This window comes from Bos grunniens, chromosome 10 (assembly GCF_055505025.1).
Source record: "Bos grunniens cultivar Pamir isolate PY7600 chromosome 10, Bosgru_T2T1.0, whole genome shotgun sequence".
Lineage (NCBI taxonomy): Eukaryota > Metazoa > Chordata > Mammalia > Artiodactyla > Bovidae > Bos > Bos grunniens.
This window is the reverse complement of record NC_141174.1, coordinates 2,847,632-2,862,901: the sequence shown is the minus strand read 5'-3', so window position 1 is coordinate 2,862,901 and position 15,270 is coordinate 2,847,632. Positions and strand designations below refer to the sequence as shown.

At 44.2% G+C, this 15,270-nt stretch overlaps 1 protein-coding gene, 1 long non-coding RNA gene and 1 pseudogene across 4 annotated transcripts in view; 2 read left to right on the top strand and 1 right to left on the bottom strand.

Annotated features, from left to right (window-relative positions):
• Nucleotides 1-486: 486 nt before the first annotated feature.
• On the top strand, nucleotides 487-2,028 carry LOC147363872 (endogenous retrovirus group K member 25 Env polyprotein-like; annotated as a pseudogene).
• Nucleotides 2,029-7,082: 5,054 nt separating this feature from the next.
• Nucleotides 7,083-8,053, bottom strand: LOC147363871 (uncharacterized). Its single transcript, XR_015133868.1, has 2 exons — nucleotides 7,379-8,053; nucleotides 7,083-7,287 (listed from the first exon to the last, which is right to left on the bottom strand). It is a non-coding gene; the product is annotated as an uncharacterized LOC147363871 (long non-coding RNA).
• A 265-nt stretch (nucleotides 8,054-8,318) lies between these two features.
• TTC8 (tetratricopeptide repeat domain 8) overlaps nucleotides 8,319-15,270 on the top strand; it is a 58,443-nt gene continuing 51,491 nt past the window's right edge. The window contains exon 1 of one of the 3 annotated variants that reach the window (XM_086319233.1): nucleotides 8,319-8,511. In XM_086319233.1, the coding sequence (XP_086175359.1) occupies nucleotides 8,410-8,511 (102 nt within the window). In that variant the 5' untranslated portion in view covers nucleotides 8,319-8,409. The remainder of the gene's footprint in view (nucleotides 8,512-15,270) is intronic. The other 2 variants (XM_086319234.1, XM_086319235.1) reach the window with 2 other exon arrangements.

The window sequence follows — 15,270 nt, the reverse complement described above, 5'->3', positions numbered from 1 at the left end:
TCCAGTAAACACACCATTTTCGCACTCTTACTCACTTTCCCCATTATGGGGTTTCCTTCTGTCTTGAAAACAGACAATGGACCTACATTCACCTCGCATTCGTTTCGTTCATTTTTATCAGAATGGAACATAACACACATTACAGGAATACCCTATAATCCTCAGGATCAAGCCATTATTGAAAGAGCCCACCGCACCCTAAAAACTCATTTATTAAAACAGAAAGGGGGAATATGGAAGAGGAGATACACTTCTTATCCCATGAACCCTGAATTACTATTATCTTTAACTCTTTATTCCCTAAATTTTTTAAACTTAACAAAAAATAATTCTAATACTCGTGCAGATAGACATTTTGCAGAAGACAAAAACAGCAAATTAGAAATCAATACACCAATATTATATAAGCAATTTAATCAATGGCTACCAGGAATCTTACGACTCCTAGGCAAGGGGTATGGTCTTGTCATTGCAGATGGAGAGGAAATCTAGGTTCCCCTTCGCCATGTCCGTTACCGAGAGGGACCCCAAGACCGAACTCCCTCGGGAAATGACGAAGTTGACTTGAAGGGTCTTGTCAATGACCCTGGAGGAACCAATGAGGAAACGCCATCGTCTGAATCCTTACCCAACATGGACTCAAGTGAAAAACATGACCCGTCAGGCTGAGCAGACACTGAAGAACACTGGAACTCCTATGACTCCAGATAAGCTGTTTCTGGCAATGTTAGCTGTTCTTTCCTGTTCCTCTAGGGTAAATGCAAAATATGTTTATTGGGCATACATACCCAACCCACCACTTCTCCCCATAGTGGATTGGGTAGATGAAGCCCCTGTGATCTTTACCAATGATAGCATGCATTTTCCAAGTCCCTCGTCCATAAAGCGACCAATCCATGAAGAAGGTGAGGGAAAGCCAATCGATATTTCTGTGGGATTCAAAACCTTGCCTATCTGTTTTGGATCTCATCCCCTTTGCATGACTATCTTCCCACAGTGGTGGGCATACTCTGCCAACAATGGGACTACTTTACGTCTGGGAATGTTTGCTGTGGCATCTTTGTTACTTAATGGCTCCGAGCGACATTATCCAGGCCAGATAGCCAACTATTCGAACTCACTTTTTCAACCAGAGGAACCTACATGTCATACTGTATCTTGGAAAAGAAAACAGGAGATACAACCGTTACATTGGTCTGATTGTTGAGGCCAATTTGGGAAAGTTTCTATAATTCAGCAAAATCATACTAATCATACACTTATATTTGTTGACTGGGGACCTCACGGGTTGTTTGTGAACTGTTCTCAAGAGCAGGAGGAACATCATAACTGCTCCTGGTTTAATAGATCAAGCACTGGAGGCTTTCATAAATCTAAGACAAGTTTCTGGACTGATAAGGACATATTGCTGAATTGGTAAAATGGGGGCTTATCATCCTCGTGACCCAGGATTGTCATCCCCATTGTAGGGCCAGAACAATGGCACATTTGGAAAATTCCAGTAGCTTTAGAGCACTTTGTTAATGTTTATGGGACTATGGGTGTGTTTCGTCCTTCTAATTATACCTTCCTATACAATAGTACTGGCTATATTCAATCATGTATTCACCTTCCGTACTTATTTATTGTAGGGCATTTTGATATCGACTTATCGGCCAAGATTGTCAATCGTACTGCATGTGCATTGTATACCTGCCTTAATCACACCATTTCATATCACAATGCTAGCACTGCACTAGTTAAACAAAAATCTGAGTTATGGCTTCCCGTAAACTTAACTGAACCTTGGACTGATTCTGTATTTCTTTCTGTATTGTTGAAAACTGGGCTTAGGCGATCTAAGCACATCATTGGGTGGATTATTGCAGGCATCTTAAGCCTTATCTCCATTGTGACTGTAGGAACTTTGTCTGTATGGCTTTACATAATTCTATACAAAATCATGATTTTATCACTGCTTGGCACAAAGACTCTCATGATCTGTGGACTCGACAAGCTCAAATAGGTCAGCAATTACAAACACGAATTAATGAGTTACAAACTATGTTTATCCACTTAGGAGACCAAGTGCAGCAACTGACTTTCCAAACACGTATACGCTGTCACTGGAATTTTACTTCTTTTTGTCTGACTAACATGCCCTATAATAGCACTGAATATCCTTGGGATAAAGTTAAAGCGCATTTGCAGGATCTCACAGATGACTCAAGTTTAGACATCAATTTGTTGAAACAACAAGTTGCTAATTTTCAAGTTAGGGTACCTAAAGAATTATATAGCACTCAATTCTATGATACCTTAGCCAAAACCCTATCGTCTCTAGACCCTAGAGCTTGGTTTTCAGGAAGCAATATTTTTATATATGTATTAATCACCCTGCTCTTTTTGTCATTGCTTGTAGGATACAGAAGTCTCTACTTAAGACTCCATGCTTCCCACAATGGAGTCCAACTAGCAGCCGCTATGCTTAAATTAAAAACAAAAGGAGGATATGTTAGGAAGCATAGTACAAAATAGCCATATTAGGAGAAAGTCCTTGGGAAAATGGTGATGGGCTAGAAGTACCCTGGCTTTGTGTACTGTGGACAGAAAAACATCTCCTGCCTTTGGTTATGCTCGGCGCCAAGATTTAATAATAAATAGGGATGTTACTTGAGAAAACAGGTTATGGGATAAGCACAGGCGTCACTTAGAACACACTGTCCTTGAAATGTTTTTACTGATTAGGTGTTAACCCCATATGCGCTCTGCTGGCCATATACTCTAAGCTCTTTGTTCCTGCTTCTATAAAAAGGCTTGACTGCAGAAATAAACTTGTCAGTCCTTGCAAGAGACTGTCCTAGTGTCATTCTTTCAGGTTCATCGCTTCCAAGTCCCAGGGAGAAAATCCCCAACACACCTCTTTGCATCAGATGGCCAAAGTATTGGAGTTTCAGCTTCAGTCCTTCCAATGAATATTCAGGACTGATTTCCTTTAGGATGGACTGGTTGGATCTTCTTGCAGACCAAGGGACTCTCAAGAATGTTCTCCAGCACCACAGTTCAAAGGCATCAATTCTTTGGTGCTCAGCCTTCTTTATGGCCCAACTCTCACATCTGTACATGACTACTGGAAAACCATAGCTTTAACTAAATGGACCTTTGTTGGCAAAGTGGTGTCTCTGCTTTTCAATATGCTATGTAGGTTTGTCATAGCTTTTCTTTCAAGGAGCAAGAATCTTTTAATTTCATGACTATCTATTATGTGGTAAATTGCCATAAAGTATAACACATCTTTGAATTCATGCATGTGCCTGTGGATTTACAAGTATTTTAAAATCATGTGCACAACTGTCCCTTGAAAGAGTAAATTGTATTTATATATCTATTTCTTTAGGTCTGTGTTTTGCTTGACTTTCTGGGACAGCCAGGTAGAGATGTTCTGCTGATAACTGGAGACAGATACATGTCAGAAACCATAGAAAGAGATCAAGGAAAGATGAAATTTGAGACTCATCTCATCATATATCTGCTCATTGAAGGCAATGGATGAGACCCCATGGAGAGTCTGTGGAATGAGAAGAGAAGAAAGCCAAAGAGAGAACCCTGCAGGCCTGTGATATCCAGGGGCAGGTAATTAAAAGACGAAGGATGAAACATATCAAGGAGAAACAGATGCAAGAGAGCAGATGTTGATCGAAACGGTATCTCATTTTACACTTTGCTTTTGTTTTGGGTTAAGTTTAAATGGCCTGCTGCTGCCGCTGCTGCTAAGTCACTTCAGTTGTGTCCAACTCTGTGTGACCCCATAGACGGCAGCCCACCAGGCTCCCCCATCCCTGGGATTCTCCAGGCAAGAACACTGGAGTGGGTTGCCATTTCCTTCTCCAATGCATGAAAGTAAAAAGTGAAAGTGAAGTCGGTCAGTCGTGTCTGACTCTTAGCGACCCCATGGACTGCAGCCTACCAGGCTCCTCCGTCCATGGGATTTTCCAGGCAAGAGTGCTGGAATACGGTGCCATTGCCTTCTATGTTAAATGGCCTGAGTGATTTCAATTTAACATTTAAGAAAATTTAACCTTTCACATTTAAAGTTACACTGACCTCGGTATCTGATTAAACTGAATTAACCTAAAGAGATACCCAGTTGCTAGAGAGCAAAAAATAAGGATCCCTGAACTGAAATCTAGCTCTCATTGTGAAACTGACCTTTCAAAAGAGATTAAGTTTTTTCTCCAGATTTAGGTCCAGGAATGGGGTCGCAGGATCATATGGAAGCTCTATTTTTAGTTTTTTAAGGAACCTCCACCTGGGTTCGATCCCTGGGTTGGGAAGATCCCCTGGAGAAGGGCAAAGATACCCACTCCAGTATTCTGGCCTGGAGAACTCCATGGGCTATACACTCCATGTGGTCGCAAAGAGTGGGACACAACTGAGAGACTTTCACTTTCACACTGTCCTTCATAGTGACTGTGCCAGTTTCCATTCCTGCCAACAGAGTAGGAGGGGTCCCTCCGCCTCCACCCTTTCCAGCACTTGTGGATTTTTGATAGCTATTTCTTGTTGTGGATTTTTGATAGCTATTTCTTGTTGTGGATTTTTGATAGCTATTTCTTGTTGTGGATTTTTGATAGCTATTTCTTGTTGTGGATCTTTGATAGCTATTTCTTGTTGTGGATGTTTGATAGCTATTTCTTGTTGTGGATGTTTGATAGCTATTTCTTGTTGTGGATTTTTGATAGCTATTTTGACTGGTGTGAGGTGATATCTCATTGTAGTTTTGACTTGCAGTTGTCTAATAATTAGCGATGTTGAAAATCTTTTCACGTGCCTCTTGCCCATCAGTATGTCTTTCTTGGAGAAATGTCTATGTCGGTCCTCTGACCATTTTTTGATTGGGTTGTTTTGTTTTGATGATATTAAGCTGCATGAGCTGTTGGTTAATTTTGGAGACTAATCCCTTGTTAGTCACATCATTTGCAAATATTTTCTTCCATTCTGTGGGTTGTCTTTTCATTTTGTTTATAGTTTCTTTGCTGCGCAAAAGCTTTTGAGTTTAATTAGGTTCCATTTGTTTTTATTTCCCCTTCTCTGGGAGACTGATGGGAAAAGATATTGCTGTGATTCATGTCAGAGAGAGTTCTGCCAAAGTTCTCCTCTGAGAATTTTATAGTGTCCGGTCTCACATTTAGGTCTCTTTAACCTGTTTGGGTTTATTTTTGTGTGGTCCAAAAGGATATATGCAACCTCAGTGTTCAGTGCAGCACTGTGTACAAGAGCCAAGACATGGAAGCAACCTAAACGTCCACAGAGGAATGGATAAAAAAGACGTGGTACGTATACACAAGGGAATATTACCCAGCCATTAAAAAGAATGAAATAATGCCATTTACATCAATATGGATGGACCTAAAATGAGAGTAGGAGGATGAGCTGGTTGGATGCCATCACTGAGTCAACAGACATGAGTTTGAGCAAATGCCAGGAGATAGTGAAGGACAAGGAAGTCTGGCATGCTGCAGTCCATGGGGTCACAAAGAGTGACTGTGACTGAGTAATTGAAGAACAACTGAAATCTGAATAAATTGTGGAGTTAATAGTAATATTCCAATATAGGTTCCTTCTTTGTGTCATATGAGCCATCGTTCAGTTTAGTCGCTCAGCTGTGACCAACTCTTTGTGACCCCATGGACTGCAGCACGCCAGGCTTCCCTGTCCATCACCAACTCCTGGAGCTTGCTCAAACTCATGTCCATTGAGTTTGTGATGCTATCTAACCATTTCATCCTCTGTCGTCCCCTTCTCCTCCTGCCTTCAATCTTTCCCAGCATCAGGGTATTTTCCAATGAGTCAGTTCTTCGCATCAGGTGGCCAAAGTATTAGAGTTTCAGCTTCAGTATAAGTCCCTCCAATGAATATTCAGGACTGATTTCTTTTAGGATTGACTGGTTTGATCTTGCAGTCCAAGGGATCTAGTTTCCCCACCAGCTATTGAACCAGGGTGCCCTGCATTAGGAGTATGCAATCTTAGCCACTGGACTGCCAGGGAAGTTCCCATATGAGCCATAGTAACATCATTAACAGCAGGGGAACCTGAGTGAAGAGGATACAGGAACTCTCTGTATTATCTTTGTAACTTTTCCATGAATCTGAATATATCCTAAGGAAAGACTGAAGGTGAGAGGAGAAGGAGATGACAGAGGATGAGATGGTTGGATGGCATCACCAACTCAATGGACATGAGTTTGAGTAAACTCTGGGAGTTGGTGATGGACAGGGAGGCCTGGTGCGCAGCAGTCCATGGGGTCACAAAGAATCAGACATGACTGAGTGACTGAACTGAACTGAGTGTTTAGAAAATCTGTCTAATGTGGAACAAGGGTTGAGAATCAGTTATAGAGAAACCACTTACATTGCACCAGAAAAAAAAAAAAGTGCCCCATGAAATACTGAGTCCAACTGCCAATTCCAGCATACACAGTCCTAAAAACCTGAACCCTAGAAGCAATGGGCTTCTGCTTTGGAACAGGTTACATTTCTAGAGGCACTTCCAGGGAAACAAAAATGGAGTAATTGCAATAAACATAACTGGAATAATCACAGTTCTGATAATTAATTGCCTCTAAGATACAGAAATTCAAGAAACACTGCTTAGTAAAGGAGAAAAAAACTACCCACAACCCATTTCTGAGTTTAGAAAGGTGTCATTTTGATATATATGAAAGGTATATATATCTGGATTCAATATAATGTCATTGTGGTACCCTCGTGCTTTGAGAAAATTATCATTTATCTTTGCTAAAAGCTGTTGTCAGTTTGCTTTTGATCTCTAAAGGAGATTTAGATCTGGTCAGAAAGTTCTTCAATATTGAGTTACCATTTCTTCTCCTGCCTCACCCATTGTGGTAGGAAGAAGGCAAGGAAAAAAGATCCCCTGGCCCTACATAATGAAGTTAACCTGGATTTAGCTTGGTCTCATGCCTCTTTTCCTAATCATTAAAGATATTTGTCATCTGTGTAAATCTCTAGAGGAAAGTTAGAACTGTATAAAGAAATCATTGTGCACAAGTAAACATTTGACAAACAAGTGCTTGGAGATGGCATTTCTAAAAGCTCCTTAAAAAATTTATTTTTTGCATACATTATTTTGTTTAGTAAAAATATCTGATTTATAAATCCAGAACCCCAAGGCATCTTCAAATTAACAAATGGTATTAGCAGTTTGTAATGATCCAGATAACAATCCAGCTCCTTAACTCCATGTGACAGCACATTAATAATTTCTCTGAGCCCATCTCAGTTTCTCATCTGTAAAATGAAAGATTTGAGAATACATTGAGAATAAGCAGTTCTTCTCCTTTTCGGAGAAGGCAACGGCACCCCACTCCAGTACTCTTGCCTGGAAAATCCCACGGACGGAGGAGCCTTGTAGCTGCAGTCCATGGGGTCGCGAAGAGTCCGGAGACGACTGCGCGACTTCACTTTCACTTTTCGCTTTCATGCATTGAAGGAAATGGCAACCCACTCCAGTGTTCTTGCCTGGAGAATCCCAGGGACGGGGGAGCCTGGTGGGCTGCCGTCTCTGGGGTCGCACAGAGTCGGACACGACTGAAGCGACTTAGCAGCAGCAGCAGCAATGTACCTTTTCATTGGGACACAAGAGACTCGGCGAGGACTTAAAGAAACAGACTGGAGTGTTTGCGGATTTAGGGCTTAGAGTTCTGGTGGGCGGGATAGTGCTGAAGAAAGGTGTTCCCTGTGTTTCTGAAGTCGGAGGGGTAAGTGACAGGGGTATAGGAATTACTGAAGTGGAAGAGCAGGACAGCTACTGCTGGAGGATCAGTTCCCGGGACGTTTCTGGCACTGGCGGAGGACGCGCGTTAGGTTGCTACGCAACCGGGGGTCCTCGGGGCGGGTGGAGGACCCCAGTAGAGGTGTCTCAGTCAATGCCTGCCCATTTGGGCGCGGTACCGGCCTCGAAACTAACGAAGTAGGTCGTCTTTTCAAAGGTGCACAGTTTCTGGAGCCAAGACTTGGCAAGCCCCAGCGCCGAGTTCCGCCCGCGGCGCGTTCCTCTGACCCCGTCCTCGGGCGCGAGGCGGGGCGCCGCTCGGGCGAGGTCCCCGCCGCCGAGCGTTGCTGGGCGGGACCGGACGCCGCCGCCCGCGCCCTCCGCCCGCCCGGGTCCCGGCCCGAGCCCCCCGCGCCCGCCGGCCCGAGCCCTGCGCCTCCCCGGCCGCCCCGGTCCCGGCCCCCGCGCCCCCCGCGTCTCCCGCCGGCCCGAGCACCCCGCTCGCCGGCCCGTCCCCCACCAGCCCCCCGCACCCCCGCCCCCGCCCACCGGCCCCGCGCCCCGCACCCGCCCTGGCCCCTGGCCCAGGCCCCGGCCCCGGCCCCGCGCCCCCGCCCGCGGGCGCGCCGGCCGCGGACATGGAGCCGCTGCTCCTGGCCTGGAGCTACTTCAGGCGCAGGAGGTTCCAGCTCTGCGCTGATCTGTGCACGCAGATGCTGGAGAAGTCCCCTTGTGACCAGGTACCGGCCGGACCCCGCCGGGCCTGCGGGTCTTGGCAAGAGGGCTCCCGGGGCTCCCCGGGACCCCATCGGGAGGGGGCTGCAGGGAGGAGGACGCAGGGCGAGGGTGACCCTGTGGTCAGCACGGACGCGTGGAGCCCAGATCCTCTGGGACCGCGGCCGCTGGGTCCTGACTGCGGTGGCCGCGCCCTCTGCTAACTTCGGCCGTTGAAAGATGCTGAAAGACAGCAGCTAGGAGACCAGCCTCAGATGTCGCTGAAAAGATGATGAACTCTGTTAGGTCCTGTATTCTTGCGTATCAGTTCAGTCCAGTCGCTCAGTCGTGTCCGACTCTTTGCGACCCCATGGACTGCAGCACGCCAGGCCTCCCTGAACATCAACTCCCGGCCATCGAGTCGGTGATGCACATATTCTTGCGCAGGGGTGGGCTTTTAAGCTCGCTGCCTGTTACCTCTTAATTTCCAAAAGAGTTATGTATAAACTTAAAAATCTGTAACTCCCCGCTCCCCGCCCCTCCCCCCATTGAAATAGCTGCCTTTTTTTCTTTTGGATCAAACGTATAACCCTTCCAGTTCATCTTAAGACGGTTGTCCAAAAGTGGGGAGCTTTGGATTCTGAGCCTTGAGTGCAGCTTGAGGCAAACAATTCAAGTTAGAGGAATGAGAACCTAGGAAGGGAAAAGATACATTTATTATTGGGAGGGAAGGGTGAGAAAAATAATCCCCCTGAAAGAAGGCAATGATGGCATTGATTGTAGCTTACTAATGCTCTCTTAAATAAAGTACAGTGTTAAATAAGTGAGTGAAAACAGTAATATGCTGCTCGTGAGAGGGGCACCACTGCGGTGGTCAGGGAGTTCTGGAGGAGGCCTAAAAAGGAGAAAAGTGCCTCTAGCAAATGCAAAATGTACTCGTGGAGTTCGAGTTCCCAGCTTTTCCTCTAGTGCTGTTGGCTTGCGGGTGTTAGAGAGAAAAGGAAAATTGATGAGAGTTACATTCACGGAGCTGTGACAGTTGTTGCTCCGCTCTGCCTTAGCTCCCAGCAAGCTTAGCACATCTCCCTCAGAACAGTCTACCTTAGTGAGAATGCTAAACTAGGTTCTGTTTGGGTTAGTTCCTATTGGTTAATAAGACTCTCATTTCCATGGGCAAGCATTTTTCCAAGTGTGTTTCTTAGCACAGTCGTCCCACAAATGCTGCTGAAAAAAAAAGATTCCACCCTCAGGTTTGTTTGGGAACCATGACAAAATATGGACCCCTTTACAGTTTGTACAACCAGAGTTGGTTACACACCAGTGATGTACCAGACATTGTTTTTCCGTTGAGTCAGGGTAGTTTCCATTCCACAGAACAACAGTCCCCGGAGGAAGAAAATTTCCTCATTAAATGCATTTGGGAAACGTGTATTCCCTACTTAGAGATTCATTCTAAAGGCTCTGAGAATTTCTGCAGGAAGAGACTTAACTTTGCCTGATTCTGATGAATACAATAGTTATGAAATTTAATTGACCACCGATTCCTTTTGTGGCTGTGGGCAAGGGTCAGATCACCCTAGAGAGATGTCGCATTGGGAAATGTGTTATAGGCAAAGCAGCGGTGTTTTCTATTAATAGTTAAGACATTGTAATCTTATAAAAACCATTTTTGTGTTAGTTTCAGGTGTTAGAGTGAAGTGATTCATATGTGTATATTTTTCAGCTTCTTTCCTATTGTATAGTTTGTTACAAGATATTGAATATAGTTCCCTGTGCTATATAGAAGGTCTTTGTTGGTTATTTATGTATAGCAGTGGGTATATGCTACTGCCTAAATCCTAACTTATGCAACTCCCAGCCCACTTCCCCTTTGGTAACCATAGTTTGCTTTCTGTGTCTCTCGTCTTAATGACATAGTCACAGTGACGTTCAGTATTGCAATTCAGGTTTCATTTGTGCTGGGCACTGTGGTTGGGTCTTTACAGTGTTCAGTGGCCTTTTATAGAGTGCTTACTACTTGCCAGGGATAAATTCTATAAATCATGTTTATTTCTTTGCTGAGAATAGCCTTGCAAAGTAGGTAACAAATCGCTAAAGTTTATTGAGTATTCATTGAGCCTCTGTCAGGCTTGATTCAGAGGGTTTTCTGTTATCTCATTTAATCCTCAGCTAGTTTAGGAAGTTGGCGCTTTTTGCACCATTTTGCAGGTTGAGCCCAGTGAAGCACAAGGCCTTGGGCCAGCCTTTCAGTGCTGCGCGCTCTCTCTCTGTGCTTTCCTTAGCACCGACTTGTGCATGTTGTATCCAATTGTTATTTCGTTTTGGAAATATCTTCCAGTTTGATTTTCCCCACGCTTAAAGAAAACGTGCTTTTTTTTCTTAATTCATTAAAAAGAATTTAAATATTTATGTTAGAGTGCTGATGGAATTAATGAAGAGCCTTAGGAAGCTTAAGGAGGTTTTCCTATGATTAAAAGCCCCCAAAATTCTTCCTTCCTCTTAGCATGAGTCCAGGATGGCAGGTCTGCGTGTGGAATGGCAAGGACCCTGGCACACGGGTGCCCTCATTACTTGATATTTGCTGAACGAGCGCAGCAGTCGTACTCATACGTGCATTTGGTGCATGCGTTTGGTGTGTGCCAGCTTCCGCTGTGTTTACCAAGATCACCCTAGTTGCCTGATGGCCTCTGCCTCTCTCTCTCTGCCCCCATCTTAATTCTCAGCACCATAGGCCCCCTTTTTTTTTTTCTCTTAATACTTATTTTTACTTATTTAATTATTTGGCTGCACTGAGTCTCAGTTGCCGCACGTGGGATCTAGTTCCCTGACCAGGGATCGAACCCAGGCCCCCTACATCAGGAGCTTGGAGCCTTAGCTTGGACCACCAGGGAAGTCCCACCGGAGTTTCTGAAATGCATTCGCCTTTTCAAATAAGTGTGATTGCATTATGGGGCATTCTTACTTCATTTCTTGTTTCAAGGATGAATTTTTTTTTTTTTTTAAACCAGTTGAGCAGTTTCTTCCTGGGTCCTTACGGGAGAGTATTTCTGGTAGTAATTATCACTGGTATTTCTTACGACTCTCTCGTTGTTCCACTGGAGGAAGTTCAGAGACTGGCAGTCAATGAAGGGCTAATAGAAATACATGATCAGAGCAGAAGCAGATGGTCCTCAGCCCGCAGTTAGTGGGTTTATCTTCGCCTGTCCCTTTAGCCTCATGGGCTTTGTTTTTGTTTTTTGAGGCATCTATATTTTAGACTACTTTTCCTGTGCAGCTCCTTGAAGTACCATTTCTATGCCACCCAACTGATTTTAGTACAAACGAGTGACTCTGAAGCAGTGCTTGGACACATGGAAGAGAAAGGAAATTAAAATATTTCTCCTGAGTGCCAGTTGGATTCATTTTTGCTCTTGCTTTTATTTTTTTCCTCCCAGAACAAAAATAGCTTTTGTTTTTTATGTTAATTTTCACTTTTTAGCTTTGCTTATTTTTCTCCCGGATGAGGAAAACCTCTCTAAAGTGATTTTCTCTTTGTTAATCTTTTTATAAGCTGGTCCAGGGAGCTTCATGAAGATAACATTTCAGTCGTGATACATTATTAATCTTTGGAGATGAAGCCCACCTCTAAGACTATTTCTTCTACATTTAGTTCTCCTTTAAGAGATAACATTTTGGTGTCATCTCAGAAATAATGAGTACTTTGTACTTTTTGTTAGGGCTTTCCAGGTACTCAGTGGTAAAGATTCCACCTGCCAATGCAGGAGGCATGGGTTCCATCCCTGGTTCAGGAAGATCCCCTGGAGGAGGAAATGGCCACCCATTCCAGTATTCTTGCCTGGGAAATCCCATGGACAGAGGAGCCTAGTGGGCTACAGCTCATGGGGTCACAGCGAGTTGGACACAACTGAGCGGCTGAGCATGCACACATACTTTCTACTAGCATGTATGTATTTAGTTTTGATTCTTGCTAACGTCAGAGTAGTCAGGTTGGCTGGAGAGGTATGATATGCTATGGACTAGCTTGTTTCCTTAGAGTAAAACGTTTGTATTTGGATACAGAAGGCCTGAAGGGTAGGTTGAAGATGATAACGTGATGTTTGGCTGTGTGGAAGGGCTCCTGAAAAAGATGGATTCTGAACTGCTTTTCCAGATGCAGAGTGGTGAGGGATAGAGGATAGGGTCCCTAAGCACGAAGGACTAAGGTGCTGACCAGTTAAGAATAAAAAAGGACAACCGATGAATTCATCAGACGTTTCCCATTTGACAAAAGACAGTAAGAACAATCAGTTCATAGGGAAGTGTTGTCTTTTTTCAGACTTTTTTTCTAAATCATAACTGGGAAAGTGGTTAAAAGTCGTAAGATATAAAAAAGAGAAATGCAAAATGGCCTTCCATGCAGCAACATGACCTAGAGGGAATGCTTGCATTTACAGCTCATGTCAGTCATCCTGATTAGTTGCTTAATCTGATTACTGTTCTTTGTGTTCCATATGTCAGATTCATGGCTTTTAAAAAAGGCAGCCCCGATTTTAGCTCCAGTATAATTCAGCAGTTATGAAACATACAGGTTTTTCAGGTAGTGGTTTTTTTTTTTTTGTTTAAGATAATATACTTTTCTTAATGGGGTAGATTTCCAATAAAGTTTTAAAGTATTAGAATCAGTGATTCTGGGAGTGGGCGTGATCAGAATGGGGGTAAGTCACATTTTCCTTCCCCACCACCAATCTCTGCTTATAATGAGAGATGTTGCAGCGGAGAGTTATGACTGTAAATGGTCTGAATGTGGAGAAAAGGCTGAAAGCCGCTGGCTTAGATGAACGGGAGGGAAGGAGGGGTCCCCAGTGAGATGTATGTGAGTAGTTGGTTGAGACAAGGATCTGGTGCTCCAAGCCAAATAAACATCTTTCTGTGTGATTACCTAATTTACTTCCTCACTGGGGCCATGGAGACTTACAGCCAGACAATCTTTTGATTCGAGACACTGCAGAGCAGTTCACTTTGCTGAGTTTTACAGATTACACTCGCACTTGGCTCCCTGGTCACTAAATCTCGCTAAACCTTCTGAAATCCGTTCATTTCTCTCTTACATTCTTTCCCTTCCTGTTATTGCTAAATTCTGAATGATGACCCCGTGGTTTATGAGCAGAGCTGGTTAGACTCATTAGCCAGAGTAGGTATTGATGGCAATTAGGAAGTCACATTTAGAACTAGCTGGAGATTTTAATTCCCTAAAGTAATAGCAACAACCTAGGGAAAGCTGTACCCTCGGGAGGAAGGAAGCCGCTGCTGTGAGTTGAGGTTTATGCTCATGAGTTTGCCCAGGTTCTAGGCAGAGCCCCTCCATTCTCCGTCTTCTTACTCACTCACTTCGAAGGAGATTCAAAGGGAAGCTTTGATTTGATGCGCCATAAATTGGGAGTCAGTTCTGAGTTCTGAAGAAGGAAGTAAAAGAGAGCTGGCTGCTTTCCTGCTCATTAGATACATGTTTTTATAAGGAAATTCTGTGTGGTTGATACTTGTTGAAAGTGCTACCACCTTATACCTCATGAACTAAGATAGTATATGTAAAAGAACTCTGAAAACTATGAAATGGTCTTTAAGATGCCAGGTTTTATTTTTCAAGCTCTCCTATAAAGTAGGCGCTAGGGCTCTTGAGAGGGGTCGGAGTCATGGAGGTCGCCCGACTTGTTCAAGGTCCTGCAGCTGAGTGGCTCCCTGGGGGTCAAGCTGAGGTCTTCTGACGCTGGTGCTGCTGCTTTCTACTCAGCTGTGCTGACACCCCTGGGAATAATCCGCTAGACCAAGTGAACCTAACTTGTGGTTCCTTATGTGAGTGGGTCAATTTAAACCATAAAACTATAATTGACAGAGACCCAAAGATCAAGGTCTCAGTGATTTACAAAGAGTTTTGCCCTATCTCTAAATTAAAATATCCTGACTCTTTTCCTGCATTGTCCTGCCATTCCTGATGGGTCTGCAGACTAGCCTTTGTCTTCCACACCCTACAGTAGTCTGCTTTCCAGCCTTGCTATGATCTCAATACAAAGCTAAGTGCATGCTCTTGACTGACAGTGTCTAGGCTCATTGGAAAAGGGAATGGCAATCCACTCCAGTATTCTTGCCTGGAGAATTCCATGGACAGAGAAGCCTGGCGGGCTACAGTCTGGGGTCGCAAAGAGTCGGACACGACTGAGTGACTAACACAACAACACAGGCTCAAATATTCCCTGTACACTTTGACCTCTGAGTTTTCTCATCCATCAAATGGCCATGTTAATATGCCTGTCTCAAAGGACTGTTGTGTGGGCTAAGTTCATCAACACGTGTAAGTGAGCTCTTATTCTCTCTATACAGCTAGAGATAGGGAGAAGGAAATGGCAGTCCACTCCAGTATTCTTGCCTAGAGACTTCCATGGACAGAGGAGCCTGGTGGGCTGCTGTCCATGGGGTCGCACAGAGTCGGATGCAACTGAAGCAACTTAGCATGCATGCATGCATTGGAGAAGGCAATGGCAACCCACTCCAGTGTTCTTGCCTGGAGAATCCTAGGGATGGAGGAGCCTAGTGGGCTGCCGTCTATGGGGTTGCACGGAGTCGGACACGACTGAAGCGACTTAGCAGCAGCTAGAAATATTTGCAGGCAGGATTCTGCCATTTGTATTTGTCTTAAAGGATTGTTGGTAATCTGGAAACCATCTGTGAGGAAAGTGCTCAGTGAAATGGTGATAAAATGATGAATATAGCTCATAGATCGTTGGCACTCAGTAAACTTCCAGAATCATCTC